This window comes from Diorhabda sublineata, chromosome 3, assembly GCF_026230105.1.
Source record: "Diorhabda sublineata isolate icDioSubl1.1 chromosome 3, icDioSubl1.1, whole genome shotgun sequence".
In the NCBI taxonomy this organism is placed as follows: domain Eukaryota; kingdom Metazoa; phylum Arthropoda; class Insecta; order Coleoptera; family Chrysomelidae; genus Diorhabda; species Diorhabda sublineata.
This window is the reverse complement of record NC_079476.1, coordinates 3,361,582-3,376,771: the sequence shown is the minus strand read 5'-3', so window position 1 is coordinate 3,376,771 and position 15,190 is coordinate 3,361,582. Positions and strand designations below refer to the sequence as shown.

The 15,190-nt window shown below is 33.3% G+C and overlaps 1 protein-coding gene across 1 annotated transcript in view; it reads right to left on the bottom strand.

The window, feature by feature from the left end:
* Positions 1-13,447, bottom strand: part of LOC130441557 (apelin receptor) — a 37,847-nt gene extending 24,400 nt beyond the window's left edge. Inside the window, exons 1-3 of the mRNA XM_056775285.1 lie at positions 13,383-13,447; positions 10,974-11,212; positions 4,786-4,908 (exon numbers count right to left, since the gene is read on the bottom strand). Coding sequence (XP_056631263.1) covers positions 4,786-4,908; positions 10,974-11,145 — 295 coding nt within the window. The 5' untranslated portion in view covers positions 11,146-11,212; positions 13,383-13,447. The remainder of the gene's footprint in view (positions 1-4,785; positions 4,909-10,973; positions 11,213-13,382) is intronic.
* Positions 13,448-15,190: the final 1,743 nt, after the last annotated feature.

The window sequence follows — 15,190 nt, the reverse complement described above, 5'->3', positions numbered from 1 at the left end:
CACTCAACATGAAGCTATTGTGGAATCTGATTTTCCTCTTTGAATAATACTCTATGGTAGTAGAGAACAAGATAATTTGAATAAATTGCGATTTTACCAATTTTCTCAAGTTCTCTCAAGAGATTGAAGAGCCAGAAGATCTGGTCTACATTTATATGGCGACGTACTTCGAAGAGGTATTAAAGATTTAAAGGGTAAGCTCGGTAAGAAAAAGGTTGGAGAAAAATGAATCTCTTCTCGAAAAAATCAAACCTTTCCTCGAACAACACCACACTCAACATGAAGCTATTGTCGAACCTGTTTTTCCTCTTTGAATAACACTCTATGGTGGTAGAGAACAAGATAATTTGAATAAATTGCGATTTTACCAATTTTCTCAAGTTCTCTCAAGAGATTGACGAGCCAGAAGATCTGGTCTACATTTATATGGCGACGGACTCCGAAGAGGTACTGAAGAATTAAAGGGTAAGCTGGGTAAGAAAAAGGTTGGAGAAAAACGAATCTCTTCTCGAAAAAATCAAACCTTTCTTCGAACAACACCACACTCAACATGAAGCTATTGTCGAACCTGTTTTTCCTCTTTGAATAACACTCTATGGTGGTAGAGAACAAGATAATTTGAATAAATTGCGATTTTACCAATTTTCTCAAGTTCTCTCAAGAGATTGACGAGCCAGAAGATCTGGTCTACATTTATATGGCGACGGACTCCGAAGAGGTACTGAAGAATTAAAGGGTAAGCTGGGTAAGAAAAAGGTTGGAGAAAAACGAATCTCTTCTCGAAAAAATCAAACCTTTCTTCGAACAACACCACACTCAACATGAAGCTATTGTCGAACCTGTTTTTCCTCTTTGAATAACACTCTATGGTGGTAGAGAACAAGATAATTTGAATAAATTGCGATTTTACCAATTTTCTCAAGTTCTCCCAAGAGATTGAAGAGCCAGAAGATCTGGACTACATTTATATGGCGACGTACTTCGAATAGGTATTAAAGATTTAAAGGGTAAGCTCGGTAAGAAAAAGGTTGGAGAAAAATGAATCTCTTCTCGAAAAAATCAAACCTTTCCTCGAACAACACCACACTCAACATGAAGCTATTGTGGAATCTGATTTTCCTCTTTGAATAATACTCTATGGTAGTAGAGAACAAGATAATTTGAATAAATTGCGATTTTACCAATTTTCTCAAGTTCTCTCAAGACATTGACGAGCCAGAAGATCTGGACTACATTTATGTGGCGACGTACTTCGAAGAGGTATTGAAGATTTAAAGGGTAAGCTCGGTAAGAAAAAGGTTGGAGAAAAATGAATCTCTTCTCGAAAAAATCAAACCTTTCCTCGAACAACACCACACTCAACATGAAGCTATTGTCGAACCTGTTTTTCCTCTTTGAATAACACTCTATGGTGGTAGAGAACAAGATAATTTGAATAAATTGCGATTTTACCAATTTTCTCAAGTTCTCTCAAGAGATTGACGAGCCAGAAGATCTGGTCTACATTTATATGGCGACGGACTCCGAAGAGGTACTGAAGAATTAAAGGGTAAGCTGGGTAAGAAAAAGGTTGGAGAAAAACGAATCTCTTCTCGAAAAAATCAAACCTTTCTTCGAACAACACCACACTCAACATGAAGCTATTGTCGAACCTGTTTTTCCTCTTTGAATAACACTCTATGGTGGTAGAGAACAAGATAATTTGAATAAATTGCGATTTTACCAATTTTCTCAAGTTCTCTCAAGAGATTGACGAGCCAGAAGATCTGGTCTACATTTATATGGCGACGGACTCCGAAGAGGTACTGAAGAATTAAAGGGTAAGCTGGGTAAGAAAAAGGTTGGAGAAAAACGAATCTCTTCTCGAAAAAATCAAACCTTTCTTCGAACAACACCACACTCAACATGAAGCTATTGTCGAACCTGTTTTTCCTCTTTGAATAACACTCTATGGTGGTAGAGAACAAGATAATTTGAATAAATTGCGATTTTACCAATTTTCTCAAGTTCTCCCAAGAGATTGAAGAGCCAGAAGATCTGGACTACATTTATATGGCGACGTACTTCGAATAGGTATTAAAGATTTAAAGGGTAAGCTCGGTAAGAAAAAGGTTGGAGAAAAATGAATCTCTTCTCGAAAAAATCAAACCTTTCCTCGAACAACACCACACTCAACATGAAGCTATTGTGGAATCTGATTTTCCTCTTTGAATAATACTCTATGGTAGTAGAGAACAAGATAATTTGAATAAATTGCGATTTTACCAATTTTCTCAAGTTCTCTCAAGACATTGACGAGCCAGAAGATCTGGACTACATTTATGTGGCGACGTACTTCGAAGAGGTATTGAAGATTTAAAGGGTAAGCTCGGTAAGAAAAAGGTTGGAGAAAAATGAATCTCTTCTCGAAAAAATCAAACCTTTCCTCGAACAACACCACACTCAACATGAAGCTATTGTCGAACCTGTTTTTCCTCTTTGAATAACACTCTATGGTGGTAGAGAACAAGATAATTTGAATAAATTGCGATTTTACCAATTTTCTCAAGTTCTCTCAAGAGATTGACGAGCCAGAAGATCTGGTCTACATTTATATGGCGACGGACTCCGAAGAGGTACTGAAGAATTAAAGGGTAAGCTGGGTAAGAAAAAGGTTGGAGAAAAACGAATCTCTTCTCGAAAAAATCAAACCTTTCTTCGAACAACACCACACTCAACATGAAGCTATTGTCGAACCTGTTTTTCCTCTTTGAATAACACTCTATGGTGGTAGAGAACAAGATAATTTGAATAAATTGCGATTTTACCAATTTTCTCAAGTTCTCTCAAGAGATTGACGAGCCAGAAGATCTGGTCTACATTTATATGGCGACGGACTCCGAAGAGGTACTGAAGAATTAAAGGGTAAGCTGGGTAAGAAAAAGGTTGGAGAAAAACGAATCTCTTCTCGAAAAAATCAAACCTTTCTTCGAACAACACCACACTCAACATGAAGCTATTGTCGAACCTGTTTTTCCTCTTTGAATAACACTCTATGGTGGTAGAGAACAAGATAATTTGAATAAATTGCGATTTTACCAATTTTCTCAAGTTCTCCCAAGAGATTGAAGAGCCAGAAGATCTGGACTACATTTATATGGCGACGTACTTCGAATAGGTATTAAAGATTTAAAGGGTAAGCTCGGTAAGAAAAAGGTTGGAGAAAAATGAATCTCTTCTCGAAAAAATCAAACCTTTCCTCGAACAACACCACACTCAACATGAAGCTATTGTGGAATCTGATTTTCCTCTTTGAATAATACTCTATGGTAGTAGAGAACAAGATAATTTGAATAAATTGCGATTTTACCAATTTTCTCAAGTTCTCTCAAGACATTGACGAGCCAGAAGATCTGGACTACATTTATGTGGCGACCGACTCCGAAGAGGTATTAAAGAGGAGTTGAGTGATCCAACGTCCTTTCATTTTTTCATCTACTTTCACCAAAAATCATCATAAATTAATAATGAGTATTATATTCTTTTTTATGCCACTTCCATTTTTATATCAATTGTCATCATATCTATGATAAGAAAGGATCTTAATTTAAAGTTATATTGTACGGAGATGGTTGGTCGAAAAAGTTTATTGTTGGTTTCAATCTACTCAGAATATTTTCCTCTTCAACTTTTATGATAATTACTTTATCAATAATTAGATTGATTTAGATAATATTAACGAAAAAACGTTAAAACAACTTTTGAAAATTGTGAAAGCTGCTCCAACTGTGATGTTCAATAGTATGGGAAAGGAAGACAAATCATTCAATGCAGAATTTAATGTTATAAAACTTTTATATAAAATAAAGTTTGTATGTCATAGAGTACTGTTAGTAATATTAATTTGGTCAGAAATTGCCTGCAGAAACCATAAATTGGACATCGCATTATCTCTGCAGAAATATTCACATTTGTCAACGGTTACATAGGTCCAATGTTATGCTGAATCTGCACGAATGTATAGAAACAGAAAAAATATCACCCATATAAAATATTTTTCAACCAAGAGCTTTTGGAAACTGTCGTTTGCAATTTTGAGAGGAGAGGATGAGAATAATAAACTTCAACTAAAGATATATCCCACAGTTGATATGTGTGATACGTATCGTCCTCAGAAAGTAAATATATGGGGAGGTATCGTCAATAAGAATGAGTACAGTGAACCAGAATAGTTTCTCTACATTTTTGTATCACTGTAATTGCCACCAAGATCCCCAGATTCAGCTCTATTAGATAATTTACATTGAGGATCACTAGAAGATAATGTTTAGCAAAACAGACTAGCTAATATTGGACTGGAATTACAGTAGAATCAAATAACATTCCAGCCGAAGCTGTTCGGAGCTATGGAGAACTTTTTCAGCATCTGCTACATTAATGCTATGCTTAATGCTATCAAGAGCATTAAGAAGGCATTTGTAACGCTTTTATTTTCAACATTATTTTCCTATAAACCCAAAACTAGGAAAAAAGGATGGGAGACTTTTGCATTTAAAAAAAGTTGGGTAATACAGCTGCTAAGTAATCGAAAAGAAAAAAATTTGATTGATAATACATCCAATCTAACGTAAAATCAATACTCGTTTTTAGACCTTTTGTTTAAGCTACTGATGAGACAGAGTCAGTATTTACTAAACATCTTTCAAGAACGAATCAGGAAAGCATGAAGTAACATACGAAAGGTGTTTGTAGCTTCAGTTTTCATTACCAGCACTGTATAATATCGAATAAATCAGTTTAACTTACCTGCTAGATAGGTATATACGGATCCCACAAATTCTTTTCTTCTTAAAACCATCAATGAAAGAGTGTTTCCAAGAATCCCAAAGCAGCATATTATTGTTGTCACAACTGAATATAAGATGAAATCTAAAATTGTTGTTTTAAATACAAAAACTTAGCTACACCTTAGGTTTGTTCCAATCTACTAATCTGGACCGTTCTTGGAACGGCTATTGGAAGTGTTTAAATGATATTTTCTGCGCAAAAAACGGAATCTTTAGGGATAAATTCGGTTCGAACATGTAATTGCGCAGAATCGTCACCATACCAAGGACGGTTTTTTGATTGGTTGGAACGAATCTCTTGTCTAACTTCTTTGAGCTTTGAATGCGTGGTAGCAGCTATCATTCTTAAACGGGGCGCCGTAGAGTAAACATCGTTTATTAATAAATCATTGGTACATTCTTTGAAATAGTTTCTAATAGGAAATTAAGGAATTCAAAACGAGTATTAATCGTAAGATTCTAAATGCAATGAGTGCATAATGTATTAAAAGGTGTGAGTGTATTAAAAGTAGATAGATAGAAAAGCACGTGATGATTCACTAACTACTGCTATAAGATATTTTTCACACAGATCCACATCATTTTGAGGGTTGCAATAGTAGAAAAATATTCCGCTGCCTCCCCGTAGCCCAGATCTATCTCTAGCTGATTTATTTTCATGCGGTTTTTTTCAAAGTAGAATCTGCGTGAAAGAAACAAAATTATATGCAAATTAAAGGAGACCATCGTCGACAAATGGGTCAAAATGTTTTCATTAAACTCCATATATCATTTTTAAGAAATAATTTTATATTTTATGCTTGTTATTTCGCATAAGTACCGTCCTTGATATCGTTCTGTTTCCTTTACTGATAACAAGTACCGTTGCGAGAAAATATAAATCAAACGCCTTCAAGAACGGTCCAAACCTTATAAAAAATCAATTTGTACATCCCTGACGAATGTTACTATATGTAGTTAACGCCCTTAACCAAGTAACTCCAGATATTTATTTACAGGTGTACAGGCTAGGCACGTACTTTTACTTTTGTGCGTGTAATCAATTGAATCAGAATCACGCATGTGCAATACGTAACGAAAGAAAGAGATCCAAATACAAAGGTAATTTCGATCAGGAACGTGAGGACTGCGCCATACAGGTAGGCAATTCGATGGTTGACCGATTGACATAATTCAATATAACTTGCAAGAAATTGCATGCAAGTCTGTGTAAACAGTACAAGTAAACAAATTCCTAACCTCAAATTTTTACTAATATTTTATACACAGTTTAACAATTAAAATAACGAGGCTAAGTTTTCCGAAAGTCAGCTGATCTGTTATGCCAAATGTAACTAAATTATAACTGTGCATGCTTTTGATCAAAAACTATTGCGACTTGCATTACATTGCACTTTATATTGCATCATGTCAAGCGACCTTTAATTTGAAATAAGTGTCCGTCAATTAATCGTTGATTCAACAAAAATATTCTTAATTTTATCAAGTGAAAAAAAAAAGATCGGTAATGTATTATATACATTTGAATAAATATGTTTTACTTTTAACACATATTGTTTTTTAATTGATTCTTTAGCCCATAATAAAATGAGTGGAAGAAATAAAAGAAAACACAAAAATATTGGGAGGAATATTTAAAATTTGGGTAAACAACCGCTCACGAAGAACGGTTGCCGTTTGTCTTTTATGCCAAAAATGCTTGGCCAACTAATCCATGAAACGAGGTCGTCTTGAGCCGCATTTTCTCACATAAAATCAGATTTGATTCACTTTGAAAGGAGAAGTTTAAAAAAAGAACATTACAGTCTCTATTTACTGCTCGTTCTCAATAAATGTTTTTCTGATGGTAGTTATCAAATTTCTTTATTAATCACTAAACTGGAAAAAAAATCACACTGCAGGAGGGAATTTCATCAATATCAGCATTTCTTGAAAGGATTGCTATGTATATGTGTTTATATATAGAATTGGGGTCTCGTATACACTGCGACCCAAAGGATCTATTCTATTCTCCTTTCTTGCTGCGAGACTGGAGAACCCAAATGGTTACAGCTGATCCATCAAACCCTCTCCTCTTAAAAAGTCAGATGGCTCTGCTAGGTTTAGCGTCTTCATATGTTTGTTGACGCGACATTGTCCCGATAGAACTCCTGTTAGTATTAGAAGAGTCTTTGCCTGTCTCATCCCCTGAGGTTGCCTCAATAATTGGTTTTGCTGCTATCTACCTTCTTTTCCAGTGCTTCTTCCAATGTTCTATAGCTGATACCACAGAAGGGCTCGGGTCCCATGAAGAGCTTAGCTGTTCCCGCTTGAACTATTTCATTTTTCTACGATATAGTGTTTCTTGGAATCCGCTGTAGGGTAATTTTATCTTTCTTGTTTAATTTTTCTAGAGAATCCCAAACGATTTTATGATATCGGAACTTAGAGTTCTAATAGCTGCTTGACTATCGGACAGGATGATGATTTCCTGTTTGCGATAGTTCCTCTCTAGATTGAACTGAACACATTTTTCAATTGAAGAGATTTCTGCTTGAAAAATGCTTGGTGCGCTGCCCGGACTTTCAAAGTGTTTGGTTCACTCCTATTCCTGTTTTTTAATCCAACCATTTAATGACATTCCTTGTATGGTGTTTCGATCCCACTTGCTATGTAAAAGCTATGCCACTTAGGAACAATACTTTTAGTAGAAGAATAGACGAAATGATTGAAGATATTGAGAAACAACTTGTTGAATAGCCAAAAACAAGAAATTTCTCTGTACAAATGGATGTACTTTGAGAGACAGTGAGGCAGCATTGATAACCTATGTAAGATACATTGATGAAGGGCATTTTCCTGAAGAACTGTTGTTATATAAGAGATTAGAAAGCACTACTACCTTCGTAGATAATTATAATAAGTTATAATAAAAAACTATCCTTCATAACTTACTAGAAAAATTTATTAACGGTGCCTAATTCAAATAATTAATTTTCTTATTTCTGTTTTCGTTTAAAATATTTCTCATAATGGCATATTATTAATTATCACAAAAGATGAAATTGAATATTTTGTAAAAACACTTATTTACTTACTCAAATGAAATTTGGACAAATCTGGTTTTGAAAGTAATGAGATAATCCTCCAATGATAATAATCTGAACAAAGCGTGTTATATTTATTAATAAGATGAAAATAAATATTTCTAAATAAAATATTGCATTCAAAAAAAGCTAATTAAAATGTAACTAGACCGAATTCTAATAAACTTCTTACTTGAACTTCATAAAAAGTCTTTTGCGGTTGATTAAGTATTGTTTTTTTTTTAATTTTTTATTTCTTAGACATTTTGATATGTTTATTTTTCTGAATGTTCTTAATTTTAGTTCCCTTCTGTTTTAAAATTAGTTTTTTTAAAATTTTTGAAAGTCAGATAAAAATTTCAGACTTCTTTTAATCTTTATCAAAAAATGATATTTCATTATTATATATTATTTATATATCGATGGAATATATATTCCAGAAGAATACTCCTCTATGGTGGCGAAAGCAAGCTCCAATTTTTTTTGTATTGATGATGCAAACATCTCAGATATTGGACTTTAACAAGTGGTGGAATATTACAAGAAAAAATATTTGGGGAATGAATGTTTTAGACGAAAGGTGTCGCAGTGTCTTTATATATTGGTCTTAAATAGGACACAAACAAAAAAAGGGATCGTTTCCTCCGAAAGGAAGCATTCCCGAGGAACATTTACCATTTTATTTATTCATTTACCAATTTTAAACATGTCGACGTGGCTGTTGATAATGTAGAACCCGATGAAGAGTATGATTATGTGCTTTGAAATAATTTATTTACTCAATAAAAATTTTCGCGTATTTATTTATTTATTTTATTTTTTTACAAACACTGTATAAGATGCTACGTTTAACCTGAAATGTGTATAATGTGATGGTATATTAGTAACTAGAAAGTTGTTTATCAAACTAAAATTATTTTTATTTTATTTACCCTTTTGTCTCAACTGAAAAATTGGATTTTTTTGACTTGAGTTGTTTTTGAAATGAATTATTTTGAATTTCAGTTTTCATTATATGTTTTGAAATTTTACTTACGATGTTCTTATAACAATCTAATAGTGATTTTTTCCTAAAACTTATCTTTTATATTTCTAACCTTGACATGATGCGATACAACGTGCAATGCAATGCAAGATGCAATATTTCTTGATCAAAAGCATGCAGATCAGCTGACTTTCGTAAAACTTAACTTCGTTATTTTCATTGTTAAACTGTCTACAAAATATTAGTAAAAATTTGAGATTAGGAATTTGTTTACTTGTACTGTTTACACAGACTTGCATGCGATTTCTTGCACGTGCATTTAGTACAGCCAAAAATCAACCGAAACCTCGCAATTTCAAAAACCTTCATCGATATTCTTGAAAATTTGGAATTTAGTTCATCTTACCCTCCTCTTCAAACCTGACTTGGTCGCATAGTACGGTTTTTATTTTTAAGGGGTGAAAATCACCTCTTACTCCAGTAAATTTAAAACTAATGAATTAAAGCGGTAATGGGCTAAAGTTATATTCTAATATAATAAATGTTGATTGTTCTGTATAATGACTTTAATATTTTGATATTTTACAGCTCACCTACCCTTAAAAACAACCCCTCATACAAAGATTATTTAAAAAATGTGGTGAAAAACATGAATTTTTTTTTATTTTGGATCGTAATACGAGAATTTTGTATAAAAAATCTGACCCTCAATATTTTTAATAATGCAACCACCAAAAACCACCCCACAGAATGGAAAAAATTTCATATTACTAAATGGAAGCAGTTATATGGCTCATTATGTTCAAACATGTGAAATGATTATTGTTTTTTTTTACAATGTAAGTAATATTTCTATTTTTTATATGTAACTACCCTAATACAGTTATTTAAAAAACTTGAAAACCCTCTCTAAGAATTACGACTGAAGAAGCACACTTTTATTTTCTATCTTTAACTATATATCTATTATTTTGTGCATGTATTTATTAGTTTTTGAATAATAACTGGGCTTTCCTTCAAGCTTTTTGCATTCATCCATACATCAATTTGTAGGGAATTTCATAAGCTACAAAACCATGAGAGTTGCAACCTTTCTAGGCCCTTTTCTTCAGAAAATTTTGATGTTGGGTAAAAAAGGTAATTTTCAAGCTACGTGTGTTTAAAAAAAAGCAAAATGGTCAGTAAAATAAAAGCTAAATTTTAGTTACGGAAAAATTCTTTCGTTGGTCCAATAGTTTTTGAGGTATTTTGAAAAAATAACGTTTTTTTTTTAAACGAAAAAAAAATATACGTTTTCCAAGCCACTCAAACTGTTGGAACGTGTTGTTAGGGGTTGAACAAAGATAATTTTACATGGGCTATGATTAATTTTAATTTTGTCGCACATGGTATCAAATATACCGACATTTTTTTTCAAATTCAAGGTAATTAACTTATTTTCGTCATAATTCCCTTAATTTTCATGCTAGACGGATTTATAAAAGCTCATTTTAAAGATCTGAAAAAGTACTTTAAAAATGTTTATAACAATTTTTTATGAAAAATTTATCGTTTTTCCGTTATTTGAGCTCAAACCTCTGCATAAATTTACGAAAAAGAAAAAATTGGCTTTCAGTGACTCATAAGTTGCTGAATATTATTCAAAAAATTTAATTTAAACTAATTTCTTTGTTTTTTTGTGAGCTTCAATTTTGATAAGAATAAGTTTTTTCAGACAATGCGTAATTTTCGAGTTTTTCCTGAAAAAATGTTGTGTTTTTTTTTAATTTTCAATCGCGAATAACTCAGAAATTATTGTGTTAAATAAAAAACTTCATTCCACATTCTCTTCATAAATTTCAATTCTCTATAGATTCCCGGTATAATTTTGAAATTTCAAATTTCCACCTCCGAATAAAGGTGGCATCAGGTTTGTTATTTGCATCAATTTTGAGTTTCTGTCAAAATTTCAAACTAATCTATGAAGGTCTTTAAAATTGCGAGGTGATTTGCTTGATTCACTGTACTAATGATTTAGATAATCTTTTCTAGATGACGTTTCAGTTAAATAAATACGAAACATGAAGATTCACCATAAAAATTAAGGTTTCCACTTACTTGTTTTCGGCTCATCGGCCCAATCAGGTTCATTCCTGTTATCGGGATCATGACATGGTTCCCAATGATCTTTAAATTCGTAGGAATATTCATCCCAATCAGGGGAATGCTCTCGAGGTGGACATTGATAAACATATAAATATTGTTCAAATAAGAGGAAAGAAGTACCCATTTTTTTCCTTCTCAAAGTAATAAATTGGATGCAGAATACTCTGGGTTAAAATATTTTTCGCTTGTCCCTATTAAACAAACAGAAATAGTTAATCATGTATCAAAGGTAGTAGTTTGATGATTATGCACTGAAAGCTACAGTATTATAAAGCCGAGGGTTCTTAAATTGCTGAAGAGTTAGTACTGTTAGTACCATGGGCGAAAAATGTATGTACCGCGAAGGGTTTAAGTGAAGTGATGGTTCCTCGGATCGTTTCTCGTGAAAGGGAAACCGCCAACAGCGAAAATGACTAATTGTACGAGTGCGGTAGTCCAACAACCAGCAAATGGTCTTATTTCTTTACGACTACCAGCATTCATGCCTAAGAGATCGGCTCTCTCTTTCGGTACAATCAAAATAACTAACGAATAGGGAAAATGCATTTACAAGATCATCGCACTGGACCAGGATTTAATTCGTCGCTTGAGTTCATCCCAAGAAAGAAACAACTTTTGGTCGAAAGTTGAAACCATCGGCGATTCAAAGTTTTGTACGAAGGTTGCTACCTAAGTTTTGAGACATGACAACACTTCGACTTTTGGTGATGAAGTACCATCTCGAGCAACCGTGTATCGCTGGTTTTCTAAATTCATTAGTGGTCTCACTTCACTACGTCCAAAATCGACTGTTGTGCCAGAAAACATCGATGGTGTGCGTAAAGGGGGTCATCCCATGTGATGGGCTCAAAAAATCGATTTTTTTTCATGAATTGCTTTCTCAACGTGTCTACAATACGGTAGTAATGTGATTTCTGAAAATTCGAAGTCATTTTAAAACTACAGCAGGTAGAAGAAAGAGCTGTTCGGAGCGCTGAGCTGGCAGGTGGGGTCTGTGTTTTTAACTAAGTTTAACAAGAGTTTCAAGAGCAAGAGTAAGGAATACTCTATGGACCAGGCATCGCCGATCGAGGGTGAGTTGAGATTTTCGTATTTCTAAATGGACTCGAAACTTTAAACGCGTTTTTCTCAAAACTGTGTTTTTCAAACTTTCCTCCATCGTATCTCAAAAACGGCTTGACCAAATGACTTGAAATTTATAGGGCACATTCAACACATGCAAACGCATGGAATGAAATATTATCAATCGAAAATTTCCAAAATTTCGATTTTTTTATAGCAAAAAACAAAAAATCGCAAAATTCAATCAAAAATCAAGTTTTATTTGAAATGTCTACCAAAAGTTCAATTTTTTGTAGATTCATTTGATAATAGTCCATTTCGTACAGATTAGAACGCCGTTTTTTTTTGTTTCAGATAAGCCAATCAGCCGGAATCGTGGAGGAAGTGCGAGCTCCCCCAGGCGGGGGTGTTCATAACGCTGTAACTCAAGTTCTACACAATATTTTTAGCTTAAAATTTATATTTATACTGTAGAAATATATGTTAATAAATGATAATAAACTTAAAGATCTATCTATACTTACTGGTCGTAGAAAACAATTCCTAAAAAACAGGCCATCACATGGGATGACCCCCTAAACTGCAAATTGCAAAACCGACAAGCGACATACCGAAATACTTCGAAGTAAATGGAATTTTCGAAATACTGGTCGCCACCATTCTATTAGAGCAACGAAGATTGGTAAATTCTGAATGAGACACCAGCATTTTTTTGCCAGATATGATCGAAAAAATCAGGGAAATAAATCGCAGAAGACGATTGATACGTTCAAATTACATGTTTTGGAGGTACCTCAATCAGAATGGACACTAAAGATTTGTTTTTATTTATCAAAACTTAAGTAATAACTCTTGTGAAAGTAGTTAATTTAGTTATGAAACTTTGATTGTACAACCTCTTCGTAATGCTCGAAACTAAGATTAGCGCCTATATGTAGTTGAAAGTTTTTTGTTTCCAAAAAAATCTTTTCTCATTTCCCAATAACAAAATGAGTAAAAGACAAATAATGCTTAGATTTTTGACTAGTTTTTTCCAATAATTCTACACACTATATAATATTGCATTCAATAAAAATGTTGGTAGATTTGCAGCAAGGGGGTTGGAGATAAAAAATTCTATTTATTAGCCAGCTACGTCTGACATCAAATAAATTCACGTATTTCAACATTACTGGTTAAATAGTAATTCTTACTATTTAAAAAAATTCACATCATAGCAAAAACTGTGATCTCCAAAGCTTCTTGTAGTTTTTTTTTGTTTACTCAACTTGAAATTTTCCAAAAATGATTTTCACTTACCGCATATGGAATTATTCCAATTTTGATTAATCCATGTACGTTCTATATTATACTACTACTATACTAAAAGTTCAGCAGATACATATCAAAAAATCAATGGCTTAAATGTTTGTACTCCCTTGTAATGAGTGGGCTTATATGATTAAGATTATTCTGTTAACATCATTTGAATAATTACTTTTCCATGTTTTCGGATAAAAACGGATATTCATATCGTTGAACATATAAATATAAAAATAACATACTTAAAAATACTTCATATGGACCTACTAATCAATCAGAGCAAATCTGTGCCATGTGCACAAGAATTCTGAAAAAAAAACTAAGCTAGAGAAAAATAGTTATTGTTTTAAACAAAGCCAACAATCTATAGGATTCTATTATTAAATTAGTTAATATACCTTTGGGTATTTGTATCTTTTCTGGTGAATATGTATAGGAGAAAGTTTTTGCACGGTGAAACGCTTTTTTCAATTTTTGTTGTCCGAATCCAAATGCAAAAAAATATGGCCTACGTGTCAAAGAACATAAAACCAAGTATATAGAAATGGGTACCGACTTCTTAACACGTTGACTGCCACGGCAAAGTTCAGAATTCCGTTTAAAATGACAATTTGATTTAATTACATTATTGAAAACGCAAATTCTAGTGCATAGTTATCACAAAAAGCATACAAAATGTGTGTTTTTTTAAAAAGGTGTTACGAATTATCTCGTAGCTGGATTCCGTAACATAAATCATACACGATTCGACCTGTCGCTTCTCTAAAACTAAATCATATACGAGGATTTATTGATATCTAGTTAGCCTAGACCAGTACCATTCATAAACAAGATATGCTTAATAACCTTGGTGTTCAATGTCCTTCGTATGCGACCGTGAAAAATTGGACTACAAGCTTCAAAAGAAGTAAATTTTCCATTGGAGATGATGACCGTTCGGGAAGGCCAGTTTCTGTATCAGACCCCGAAAATATCGATGCAGACTAAAACGAATATCTGAAGCACTGAATATTCCATACGAACGCGTTCATCATGTAGATCACGTCAATTTGGACATGAGAAAAATTGCTGCAAAATGGATCCCCAAATATTTGAATGTTAACCAAAAGCGTGCAAGGGTAGAAGCATCGCGTTCGATCTGTGCTCGATTTGACTTCTTAAACCGAATTGTTACTATGGATGAGACTTGGATACATATCTACGATCCAGAAACAAAGCAACAATCGATGGAATGGCGACACTCTGGTTCTCCAAGACCTAAAAAGTTTCGTGTCCAAAAATCTACTGGAAAAGTTCTTGCTTTAGTTTTTTTGGATTGCCATGGAGTAATCACGATCGATTTTTTGGATAAGATTAGAACAATAACTGGAGATTACTATTCGACATTACTGACCACTCTATGGGAAAAAATTAAAGAGAAAAGACGCGGAAAACTATCCGAAGGTGTTTTGTTTCTGCAGTACAACGCCCCTGCACACAAATGTCATGTTTCCATGCAAAAAATTCGTGATTTTGGGTTTGAATTACTAGAATACCCCCTCTTATTAACCAGATTTGGCTCCGTCCGACTATTATCTCTTTCCTCAACTGAGAAAAAGTTTAAAAGATCGTAAATATTCTTCCTGTGGAGGTCTGGTTTGCAGAGCAAGAAGAAACATTTTTTTTAAGGTCTAGAGACGTTGCAGGTTCGCTGTAATAAATATATCCAATTAAGAGGAGAATATGTTGAGTAATAAAATATTTTGACATTGAAATTTTGTTTTACTCTAAGAATTTTTCAATATAACATCGTATACATCTATTTA